This window comes from Pelodiscus sinensis, chromosome 6, assembly GCF_049634645.1.
Source record: "Pelodiscus sinensis isolate JC-2024 chromosome 6, ASM4963464v1, whole genome shotgun sequence".
NCBI lineage: Eukaryota > Metazoa > Chordata > Testudines > Trionychidae > Pelodiscus > Pelodiscus sinensis.
In genome coordinates, this window is record NC_134716.1 from 5,064,104 (window position 1) to 5,076,476 (window position 12,373).

Here is a 12,373-nt window from a genome sequence, read left to right on the forward strand (position 1 = left end):
AAAATATGAAAAAATATATCATAAATTAGAGTGTGCTGAATATACACGGTGCTTACGTCATAGGGTGTGGAATGTAGCGATGCTTACGTCATAGGGTGTGGAATGTAGCGATGCTTACGTCATAGGGTGTGGAATGTAGCGATGCTTACGTCATAGGGTGTGGAATGTAGCGATGCTTACGTCATAGGGTGTGGAATGTAGCGGCTCATCCAGGTCGGGTCTTTGTTCGGACCTTGATTACAGGTGTCGAATTTGTAAATGAAACCAAGTTCTGCAGCTTCTCTCTCCAGCTATCACTTCTAGATCCGTTAGTGAAGTGTTTCCCAATTTTATTTGGCCACAGAACCTCTCGGGCTGCCTTAAAAAAAGCACCTCGCCGCCACGTTTCCTCAAGAAAAAAAGCCCAGCAGAATCGCAGCAATGTCTCTAAGAGGGGGCGGGGAGCACCAGTTGGGAAACACTGCATTACTGAGTGCCCAGGCAAGTTGAAATGTACCTGGTTTGACTTTCTAAAAAAGTAAGAGGTGCTGCATGAGCAACAGATATCAGTAGATCAGTAGGTGAAGAAAGCCAAAGCCTTTAAACCAGCCTATTCACTCATCACTACACTAGTGGCAAGTTAGGGTACGTCCAGAGGGGTGTAAAGTAGACATATTGAAAGTGCAAATGAAGCGGGAATTTAAATATCCCGCGCTTCATTTGCATAATGGCGGCACCCGCTTTTTTCCAAAACGGAGCTTTTTGAAAAAAAATGGCAGTTTAAACAGGGAATTTTCGACAAAAATGCCCTGTTTCAAAAGATCCTGTACTCCTCAAAAGGATTTCTTCTGTCGAAAATGCCCCGTTTAAACTGCTGGGGGGGGTTTTTGGGTTTTTTTTTTCCGAAAAGCCCCATTTTGGAAAAAAGCAGAGGCCACCATTATGCAAATGAAGTGTGGGATATTTAAATCCCCGCTTCATTTGCACTTTCGATGAGTCTAATTTACATCCCTCTGCCAACAGAGGGATGTAGTTTAGACACACTCTTAGAGGGGATCCTACCCAGCCAGGACCAATATCAAACTGTGGGTACACAGAGTCCCTGCACATAGCTGAGGCCTTAATCAGAAGACGAACTGAAGAATTTCAGATCCAGACACCTTTGTGTGATCCACTTCTTTCATGCCAGCAAATGGCTTTGGCAGATTTTTTCACTATACCCTGCCACGCCGTCAGGAAAGAAATTCTTGTTCCAGTTCACTACACCCAAAGCATCATCCAATAAGAACCAGAAAATTCTTTCAAGTACCTAAAAGGGTGTTATAAGGAGGAAGGAGAAAATTTGTTCTCCTTGGCCTCTGAGGATAGAACAAGAAGCAATGGGCTTAAATTGCAGCAAGGGAGATTTAGGTTGGACATTAGGAAAAACTTCCTGGCTGTCAGGATGGTTAAACGCTGGAATAAATTGCCTAGGGAGGTTGTGGAATCTCCATCACTGGAGATATTGAAGAGCAGATTCACCTGTCAGGGATGGTTAGACAGTGCTTAGTCCTGCCGTGAGGGCAGGGGACTGGACTCAATGACCTCTCAAGGTCCCTTCCAGTTCTAATATTCTATGACATTCCCCTCATTTTCATTCATAAGCTAAGATCTATAAAAACAGACGCCTAAAATTAGACTGAAATCCTCCTTCAGATACCTAAAAAAAACCCAAACAGCTGAGTGCTCAATATTCTTGGAAACATGGCCACTTACTCAGGCACCTAAGTATAGACTTGGACCTCAATTCTCATTTACACTGCATTATACCCTGACTTTCAGACCTCTTTTAATAGTGCTTTGGCATTATAAAGGGGCTTGAGTGTAAATGAGGGTCGAGTCTTTAGAGCCAATTTTAGACACCTGCTTTTAAAGATCTGAGGCAGAAATAGTGCAGTTTTAACACCGTGATGTGATGGTAGCTGCCATTTAGACTGTCTCTGAAAATAGACAGTGCTGCAAAGAAGGGCCCAGCTGGAAGCACTGGATTAGACACAATGCTGGGAGTTAAAATTCATGATTTCTGTTCCCCATTTTGCCACGAACTCTGGGGCTGGTCCAAAGCCCACTGAAGTCACAAGGTCTCAGAAACCAAGATGTTTAGAAGCAATTAGAAAAGGGCTGGACTTTTCCAAGGAACATTCCGAGCTGCATTAGTAAGGATTAAAAAATAAATACAACTTTGGAAGTGCTATAAACCCTCATACTTAAGGGCACTAGCCAACTCCCTCAGCTGGAGGTTAGGAAGAAACTTGCCTCATAAGCAAGTTATGACATTATCTAAATCATATTAAGCAGCCAGGCCCCACCTACTGAATTACCAACTCCGTTTCTGCAGCGTGTCATGCTCGGGCTTGCTAAACACATTGTGCTATTTGAAAGCGAACAGCACACGTGGCTCTCTCCCGTATCCCCTAGACCCGCTGTTCTCATTTAACAGCTTGAAGGCTGCATGAAGTAACATCATTTGCTTTTTTTTAGGTCTCTTAATGTCACTTCACACAAAAGTTCCCTGGGCACTGTGGTATGCAGTGTGTAGCCATTAAAATTCACTCCAATGCAAAGAACTCTCACGAAGGCTCCTGTGGTGCGTTAGGCCCTTCATGTCAGTCTGTAGTGATACTCTAATGCAGTGCATTTCTGTGTGGTTTACCCATGATGACAGCAGATTTTTAAAAGGCATGGATGCCTTTAAGGTGTCTATTTTATTTAAAGATGTATTTATTTTATTTAAATCTAAAGTAGGCTGGTGAATCAGTCTTTAGGTATCTAAGTGAATTACCTGATTTCCCTGAGTCCCTCAGTGGAAACTCCTGGGTGTGCACTTTTAAGAGTCAGGCCATGACCACTCAGACTTACAGCCCCGTGTTTGACTGCCTTGGTCAGAACACACGGGTATAGCATTCGCAATGAGAGCTGCCAGAGTGACACCGTCTCTAAAAAGACATGAACCAGATGGATGATGAGCTACTGCGCATTCGACAATCTCCCTTCCGTGGTGTAGTGGTTGCTGGTGAGGCACATTTGACTGTAATTAGGGGCTTATTTAAGTCAGACTCAAAAATCCCACAGCCACTCTGAGAGCGAGGCTACGTCTACACTACAACGCTATTTCGAGATACCAGAGTATCCCAAAATAGCTATCCCGCGTCTTCACACCAAGCTCTTACAACGTCCCTGTAAACCTCATCCCACAAGGAGTAAGGGACATTTCGGAATAGCGCTTTATTTAGAAATTCGGTGCTGTGTCAACCACGCCAAACGACGAAATAAGCTCTCTCGAAATAGCATCGAAATAAGATATGCAATTTGCGTAGCTCAAACTGTGTTATCTTATTTCGAGTTACGGTGCAGTGCAGACGCACTCACAAAGAGCTATCCAAGGTACAGAACGGGGCCAGAGCATCACAGGACCCAAAGTGCACACACCCCATTGTTGCTTAGTTAACGCTCCTCCTTTCTAGATCTGTCAGCAATTGGCTCTCACAGTACACATGCTGCCCTCCCCCAGCCCCACGTCCACCACCAGGGCTCACTGCCACCCCTTCTCCTGACCAGGGTCCCTGCACAGGCACGATCGCTGCTCTCCACCCTGTGTGGGGGGCACTGGCGCTCCAGCGGGTCGCCTGGTTCAGGTCCCGGTGCAAGCGCTGGTCCCGCGTCAGCTGAGCAGAGACAACCTTGCTGCTCGCTCAGGTTGGGCCCCAGCCCCCCTCACTCTCCATGGGGGGAGGTCGAATCTGAGTGAGCGGTATTGTAACCAGGTGCAGTGGCATTGCATCAGTGCTCAAACTGCCTCCCCAACACTTGTCTAGGCTGCCGATGCATTAATCTGGCCCTGGTGAGGCAGTCTCCCCCTCACGTTAGCAGCAAAGGGAGAGCCCCAGCGACTAGTACAACCCTGGGAGCAACAGACCAGCGAGATACAAGAGTTTCCCGCCCCGCAGGAGGAGTTACTGGGGTCAGGAGTGCAACAGCCAGAATCACGGTGGGGTATCTGAGGAAGATCACTGTAGTGCAGTTCCTTCTAGCTGGACTCCACCTGGCTCCATGGCTTGGATAATCCTCACTCCCCATGGACCTCTGTGCAGCCTGGGGAGCCCAGGTTCGCGGCAGCTAGTGAAAGACCGTGCAATCTGAGGACAATATAATGACCGCCAGTCAACAGGGGCTTGTGGGAAAGAGATCTGAAACTCACATGATATTGTGTCTCAGGAGGTAGCCGGGTTAGTCTGCATCTGCAAAAACAACAAGGAGTCCCGTGGCCCTAAAAAAAGCTCCCCCAGCAGCATCCTGGCTAGGTCTGGAAACAGTTACTGCACAATGGAACCATAAGAGTTCTTCCTGTTAACTATAATAAAGCCATATCCTGAGTCAAACTAGGGATGTAAAGGTTAACTGGTTACCTGGTAAGCATTAGCCTTACCAGTTAACCAGAGAACCAAGCCCGGCCAGAGCAAGCTGCCCGCCCGTTAACAGGTTAAACATCCCATTTAACGGGTTAACTTTTTTAATGGGTATGTACACCCCTCAGTCAAACAGAATCTTCCTTGCATTGGTTCAGTGTGGAGAGACACAATTATTGCCTCACTGAAACACTTAGGAGCTGCTGTTATCTGAAGGTAAGCCAACTCTTCACCTGTGCCTCTGACAGTAAAAAGGAAACAGAGAACCACGTGCATCATCGCCAAATCAGATTAGACCTTCCTGTAAAATCCCGATGCATCAACGTAACTTTTCTGAGAAACCAGGTCCGATGTCCCAGAAACTGTGCAGGCAGGTCTGAGCACTTAATCCTCTAATCAGATGCTGCTTATGCATTCTGATTATTTGGTTTTGTAGCCACATAGTAGCAGAGTACAAATAGCATCATCGCTTTTAACTTGTGCAAGTCTGCTGCTGATAAGACTGAGGAGGCAGGGTCAACTCGAGACCTTGACAGTCTCTCTTCAGGTTCAGGGTTGGTTTTTTTGAGCTTTTACAGAACACCCCACTACCTCCCACAGATGCTCAGCTCACCAGTCTTGCAACACACAGCCTGAAGAGCAGAGAGCCATTCGGACACCTCTCCAGTTAGCCATGTACGGGATGTCCTTTAACTTCCCTTATCATCAACTTGGCCTACTCCTGACCATCAACATGACCACACAGCCATGCACAGGTAATATAATACCCATCACAGGCTCGCTGGTGCCAAGCTTTTCCCCATTCCAGCATTCCTGTGGTGATCTCACCTTATCATCCTGGCTATCAACGTGCTCTCCCTCTGTGGATGGAAAGGCAAGCTACACCTTGCACTGTCAGACCACAGAGTGGTCACTGTGAGTCACACCTTTGTGGTATGCACCACTACAGTCTAGGGATGTAAAAATCCTGTTTAAAATGTTAACGGGTTAAACTATGTGTTTAACCAGCCTGCCGTGTCATGCCGTGGGTGGGGTCTACTACAACAGCCCCACACCCACAATGTGGGGGCCCAGCTGGGTTGGAGCGCCCCCGTGCACGGCACAGCACACTGGCCCTGTTGGGCTGGAATGACGCCACTGTGGGCAGGAACTGCTCTGGCCAGGTGAAGCAGGGCCCGCTGCACTATGACACAAACGGGGAGCTGCTCCTGCCCGGCCAAGCACCAGTTAACCAGTTACCTGGTAAGCATGCCAGTAAGGCAATTCTTACTGGATAACTACTTATCTCTTTGCATCCCTACCACAAGACCTCAGCACTGAGAGCTAGGTGCAAACCCACTTTTTCAGCCTCAAGAGCAACAGAGGAAAAGCTAGCACTCTTCCCTTTCCAGTAACTCCTGCAAAGGAAGGAGAAATCTAGTTTTCTTGCTGGGCACCTTGCTCTACTGTCTCCAATTTGCAGGCAGGTATTAGTGACAGGTACCTGGTTAGAACCTAGATTGTGCTCATGCAAATGAAACAAGGGGTTCCTTTCACTACAGTGAGTGACAGTACAGGCAGTCCCCGGGTTACATGGATCCGACTTACATCAGATCCCTACTTACAAACAGGGTGAGGCAACCCCGCACTAGCTGCTTCCCCCCAGCGGACCAGGGAGACGCAAAGCTAGCATCCCCTCCCCCAGCAGACCAGGGAGACGCGGAGCGGCTTTTCTTAGCAGACACCTCAGCTTGAGAATAAAGGACTGAGGGAAGTGAGGTGTGAGAGAATAAAACTGAGCTCTGGAGAAATGTTTGGCTAGAATTTCCCCTACAATATGTACCAGTTCCGACTTACATACAAATTCAACTTAAGAACAAACCTACAGTCCCTATCTTGTACGTAACCCGGGGACTTCCTGTATGTGCAATGTTAATTCCTACAACCCTATCACTGGAAACCCTAATAGAGCCCATTTCCTCAAGTACCGCATAGGGGAAAGATTTGGGTGGTATGAACAATACAGGAGACATGGCTTCTGAATCTGTTAAAAGGCAAGTGACACCAGAAAGTAAGAAGCCCCGACAAATTGCAACTGCCCATGTGTAGGCAGGTCCTGGGATGTTGTTAGTCAATGGTGTATTTCCAGGAAACTAGGGCAGTTCTCAGCTGCTGCAAATTAACACAGAAATATACCGCCTCAGGATCTGCCCCATAGTTTCAGTAACTAGCATTTCAAGTAGGATGCGGTTTCTTTCCGCAACACCAGCTAAACAAATATAGCTCTAATGATTAAGTGATCATAATCGACTACTGAGAAAGAGGCATTTTGGACATGTTTGTGAGTCACAACTTAGTTAATTCACTCTTGTACACTGGTCTCTCTACTGTGCACTAGACTCTTAATTTTTACAAACCAGCTACCTTATTAATTAGTTAAATAGGGAAAAAACTCACATAATGAATGTGATGTTGATGAAGAACAAGTGGGCATCTCCGCACATTCTGAAGCATGCAGTGCATTGGAAATCACTTTTCAATGGTTTGAAGAACAAGAAAGAAAACGGAGCAATGCAGTGCGTCCTACTACAATGTATGCACCAGACCTGTCAATTTGAGGTGGTCACTTTTATGAACTGTTTCGATTTTATCAAACCCTGAGTTAGTTCATAAACTAGGGGTTCCATTTTTATGCATAAAGGTCCATTAGGCTAGGGCTGAAGTTACTACAGGAGCAATGTAGTATCTGACGAAGTGGGTCTTTGCCCACGAAAGCTTATGCTCCAACACTTCAGTTAGTCTATAAGGTGCCACAGGACTCCTCGCCGCTTTTGCAGATTCAGACTAACACGACTACCCCGCTGATACAGGAGCAATAATATTTCCAGTTATCAGTTGCTCTCCCACACCATTTCAGTCCATGTTTTCTCTCAGACAAAGCACACCTGTCCAGCTGGCGTCCTACGGGAGTTATGCTGTTCACAGTGACATGTGTCCTTTTGTGGCTAGGAGACACAGTGCAACAATTTGATCCATCCTGAGCCTCTGCCTTGCCCCCAACAATAGATGTAATGCAAGACAGTAGAGTTATGAACAAATAAAACATGTGACTGCTGCTAAATACAGATTGAACCTCTCTAGTCCAGCACCCTCCAGACCTGACCGGTGCCGAACCAGAGAGTTTGCTGAACCACAGGAGGTCAATATTGTCTAGCAGCATTACCAACACTGCCACTGCTACCTGGGCTTTAAAAGACATTTGGGGTAAATGAGAGCTAAACAGCAGCACAGAAACAGGGAGAGCCAGGACTGGTGGCCAGGAGAAACTTGGCCACACCCATGATAAGCGGCACTAACTAAAATCACGCCTGCCCACAGATGTTGCCGGACCAGAGAGTGCCTGAGAGAAAGGTTCACCTGCGCACTGCTTGGTGTAGTCAGAGCCCCAGGCGAACACCTGATGTGACAGTAGCAGGAAGTCGGGGAAGTTTCAGTGTCTGGCACACACTAACTCCCCTCAAGGTTACCAGAGAGAGAGAGGGGAGGGTGTTCCCGTTTTGGCCAGAGGGAACCCAGCCTGTGCATTTCCCCGCCCCTTGCACCCCCAAGGCAACGTTGCCCGGGTAATAAGCAGGAGCCCGGCTCTCTCGTTACAGGACTCGCATTGCATCGGGAAGGAACAGCCTCTCCACCATCACCCCGCCGGGCCACCCCTGCCCGTTCCAGCGGGATCCTCCCGGGCGGCGCAGCGGCTACTCTCGGGGGGCCGCCTTCCCAAGGGGGAAGCTGCAGAAACCTCCCGCCCAGATGCGCTCCGCGGCGGTCCGCAGGAAGGGGAGACAAGGGTCCCCGGCTGGGGGGCACCCGCCCCAGCGCAGCAGCGTGGGGACCCCGCGCCCGGGCGCTGCGTGCAAACTCCTGGGGGGGGCAGGGGGGGGTTATTCCCCCCTCCCTTGCCCGCGCTGCGTTGCACAACTGCAGGGTCGGGCAGGGGGGAGCAATGAACCCCGCTCCCGCCCGGCCGGGCGCTGCAGCCCTTACCCCGCCGCCTGCTGCTGCTGCTGCTGCCGCCTCCATGGTCCATCGCGCGCCGCGCCCCCCGCGCGCGCCGGGCCCAGGCTGCGCGAGCCGCCGAACTTCCCCGGGAGCCGGCTCGCGGGGGGCGGGGGAGGGAGGGGGAGAAAGAGAGAGAGAGACACGGAGCCTTTGCCCGGCGTCTGGGCATGTGCGAGCCTGCCGCCGCGGCGCGCATGCGCCCAAGGCGCAGCCCGGAGCGCACCCGCCGCCGCCGGCCGCGCGGGAGCCCAAGGGAGCCGCGCGCCGGGCTGCAAGCGCTCAGGGCGCCGGCGGCAGGGGGCGCTCGAGAGCAGCGCGAGCCGCCCCGCTGCAGGAGCGTGTGGGCGGAGGTTGCAGGACATCCAGCGGCGGGGCTTGCAGCACGCACCCCCCCCCCCCCGGGGACTGGGGGCAGCGCTAGGGAGGTGCCTCCGCCTGCCCCCCCCATTGTGAATTGCTCACTGGGGTGCCCCCAGCTGCTTTCTCCCTCCCCGCACCCGGCACGTCTCCGGCCCTGCACCCTTGGCACAGAGCGGGCTGTCTGGAGCGGGGTGCCACTGGCTAGCAGGAGGCGGCTCCGTGGCAGGGCTCTCAAACTGTGGGGCAGGTCCCCCCAGTGGGTCACGACCCTGGTTTAGTAGGGTGGCCCGTAGGGTTGCCAGATGGTGTCAACAAAAATACCGGCCCCACTTCGTCTTACATCACAATGTACATTCCATCTTATTGAGACAATACCGGACATTCTATTGTCTCCCTTTGTTTCCCGAACAGAAAGCTCAAATAGCGGGCTGTCCAGTTTGAAACCAGACACCTGGCAACCCTAGCGTGAGACTTGCTGGGTCTTGGGACCCAAATCCAGGGCGGTGGGGGTCAGGCTACCGAACCCCTACCTGGGACTGCTTTGGGCCTTGTCCCCCGGGGAAAGTAAGCCAGTACACACGAGCTGGCTGAGCTGCAGCAAAAGCCAGCAGGGTGCTATTTAAAGAACGGGCAGGGGCACAGGTTACAACAGGACAGTACCTGTCTGTAATTTTAGGTTACTTTCACCACTAGCCTTCCCCCACCGGGGGTAGCAAGGCATGCACGGGCTCAGGTTCCCTCCTCCTCCCCCCGCCCGCCATCCTGGGGTCACGTAGTAATGTTCGTTGTCAGAAGGGAGTGGGGGGGCAGTGTACTGAGGTTTGAGACCCACTGCTTTATCAGGTGGCTGCACGCTGCCCTCCATAGGCCATCTGCCTCAAGGGCAAGATGCCTGTTGCTGACTTGTTTGGAATTTATCTCCCAGGAGCGAGCTGTACAATCTTCCACCACTAGCTACAGCAGCAATCCATAAGCATGCTTGCATGGATACTAATTTATATCCACAGATATAAATTGGTATCTGTAGAACCACAGGACTTTCCCAGGAACCAGAGCAAGGGTGCGGGGATCAAAAAAAAAAAAGAAGATTTTTATTTCCATATCTGAAAATTAAAGTCAAACTCTGAAGGGGTCTGATCATCAGAGACATTCACAGTGGCTCAGAGTGAAGGTTTCGCTGTTGCGATGAAATAAGCTCACTAAGCATAGCCAGCAGCGACGCTGTCCCATCCAAGGGCTGATGCGAGGTGCCCAGTTGCCACACCTGTGCCTGGAAAGGGCCGTGCACACCACTCTGTGCCTGGAAGCAAGGGGAGTGCCACACGGCTGAAAAGCAGGCTCAGGTTGCTGATTTTTTAAAAAGACTCCTGTGAAGCATAAACCATTTAACAAAACCATGGTGGGTGTTACAGAGCACTGCTCTGTGCATGGCCTCAATAAGGAATTAGCAAGCAACTCTGTGGGTTTCAATCCTTCTAAATTAAAGCATCTGCCCAGCTGTGGTGACAGCCAGCATGAGTCCCCCTCCCCCACTTTTTTGGCTTGTGACTGGGACTTCTTTCCCGCCTACGCTCCTCCAGGAAGCCTCGACTGGGGCACGTGCCTAGTCTCTTTCACCCCACTCCCTACCAGCTTCCCTACCTGTGGCTGGTTCCTGGCACTGATGCCACTGCAGCCACTCTGCATCAGAGTGCCTGGCTCCGTGCCCTGCAATCGGTGCATTCCCAGCCCGTGAGCAGGACCTGGGTGCCATTAATTCAGCGAGTCACTTCCTTCTCTAGAGCATCAGTTCAGCCCCTGAAGCCTCTAGCATGAAAGCCAGTGTCTGCAAAGTCTGGGGCTCCTTCCAACCTGAACCAGAGCCCTCTAGCGGACACTGCAAGACAAACCTCAACCTTACACTCTCCTGAGGGAACAGCCAAATCCTTGCCTCTTTCCTTAGCATCCTAGAACACTAGGACTGGAAGGGACCTGGAGAGGTCATCGAGTCCAGTCCCCGGCCCTCTCAGCAGGACCAAGCACCATCTAGATCATCCCTGACAGATGTTTATCCAACCTGTTCCTAAATATCTCCAGTGACAGAGATTCCACAACCACCCTAGGCAATTTATTCCAGTGTTTAACGACTGGAGAGAAAGCTACAGTGCAAATATGCCAAGGGTATCCCAGAGAAACATAATCCCCGCTGGCAGGCTTGCAAGCAGCCAGCCTCCCACCAGCCAAACCCTTTTGCTCTGGAGGAGCCCCTTCTAGGTCCCTTTCAATGTTCCCTCTCATTTTTTCCAGCTAAGTGCGGAATTAATTGTTACATGCACCAAGGCATGTGCAGATGTGCACCACCAGTAGAAACACCTACAACCGGCTCTGGGCGCTCTGCTAATCAGCTAGGCAGCATTTGAATCAATCCTGGCTGGCCACCCAAGCGCTCAGCTTACAGCGAATACTTGTCCACTTATCCACAGGCTGTGGGAATTGCCTCATTTCCTTCCCTGCCCCCAATGCTAACATGGCTGAGTTCTTTAGAGTGCCCTTTAAATCTTCCCCCTGGGAGACAGGTTGCAACAGGTTATGACTCACCACCATAGTGCCTCCTGCTGGTCCCTCTAGGAATTAGCTCTGTCCAGCCTCAGAGCGCCCTCTCCTGGTGGCATCTCACACACTGTTACCCTTTCTGACTGGTCTCCACTACTCATCAGGACCTGCATTCCCTCCCAGACCACAGTGCCTTTCCTTCAGGGTACCAGCCCCCAATGGCACCCCAGTCTCAGGGGTCCCCCTCCCAGTGAATCCCAACCCACTACACCCACCTTGCCTCAGTGACCCACTGCCTCTCTGCATCCCTAGTACCTCCTTGAACCCTTGTCACTGGGGCTCAGCTTGGGGTTTCTTGAGGCCTGAGCTCCCCAGCTCACCCTGCCACCCCCTAGCACTGCTCTGTCCAAGGTACCTGGTGCTAGCAGGCAGTTAGGTCCCTCTCTTGCTTCAGCTCTGGAGAGCATGGGTGCCTTCTGGCCAGCCATCTTTTTATACAGCCTGCTAGGCTCTGATTGGCTTCCACAAGCCCTCTCCTGATTGGCTCCTAGTCACAGCCATCTCCCTGGGCTATTTTAACATTTTTTTATTCCAGTGTGGGGCAAAAATCCATTATAAGGACCAGTTGGTGGGGGCTTTGTCAGCTGTGATTGCAAGTGTCTCCAAATCCTAGCCAGGTCTGTGAAGCCAAGACACCTCCGTGTCCTGCTTGATGCTGCAGGAGGAAATGTGCCCAAGAAATGTGTTGGGGTTCTGATTTTTTTTTTTTTTTTTGGCCTCTGAGTGTATTATTACAGTATATTCTTGTATTATTTCTGCTGCAGGCTCCCTATTGAAGATAATGAACTTTAGGAACAAAAGTAGTAGGAGCAAGGCTTTTGCGTCATATCCCAAATTCCTTTCTGCCTGGTGGAAAAAAACAACAACCTGGAAGCAAAAATGCGAGGAGAAGCAGCCACCTAACTCACTAGTCCTAGTTGCCTGGGAATGCCAACTCATCCAGACATGGCACCTCCTTTGGT

The 12,373-nt window shown here is 50.7% G+C and overlaps 1 protein-coding gene across 2 annotated transcripts in view; it reads right to left on the bottom strand.

The window, feature by feature from the left end:
• The window catches only part of PSD3 (pleckstrin and Sec7 domain containing 3), a 128,556-nt gene extending 119,943 nt beyond the window's left edge, over positions 1–8,613 (bottom strand). The window contains exon 1 of one of the 2 annotated variants that reach the window (XM_075931345.1): positions 8,445–8,613. In XM_075931345.1, the coding sequence (XP_075787460.1) occupies positions 8,445–8,480 (36 nt within the window). In that variant the 5' untranslated portion in view covers positions 8,481–8,613. Of the gene's footprint in view, positions 1–2,800; positions 2,965–8,444 lie in introns of those variants that run through there. The other variant, XM_006111089.4, reaches the window with a different exon arrangement.
• Positions 8,614–12,373: the final 3,760 nt, after the last annotated feature.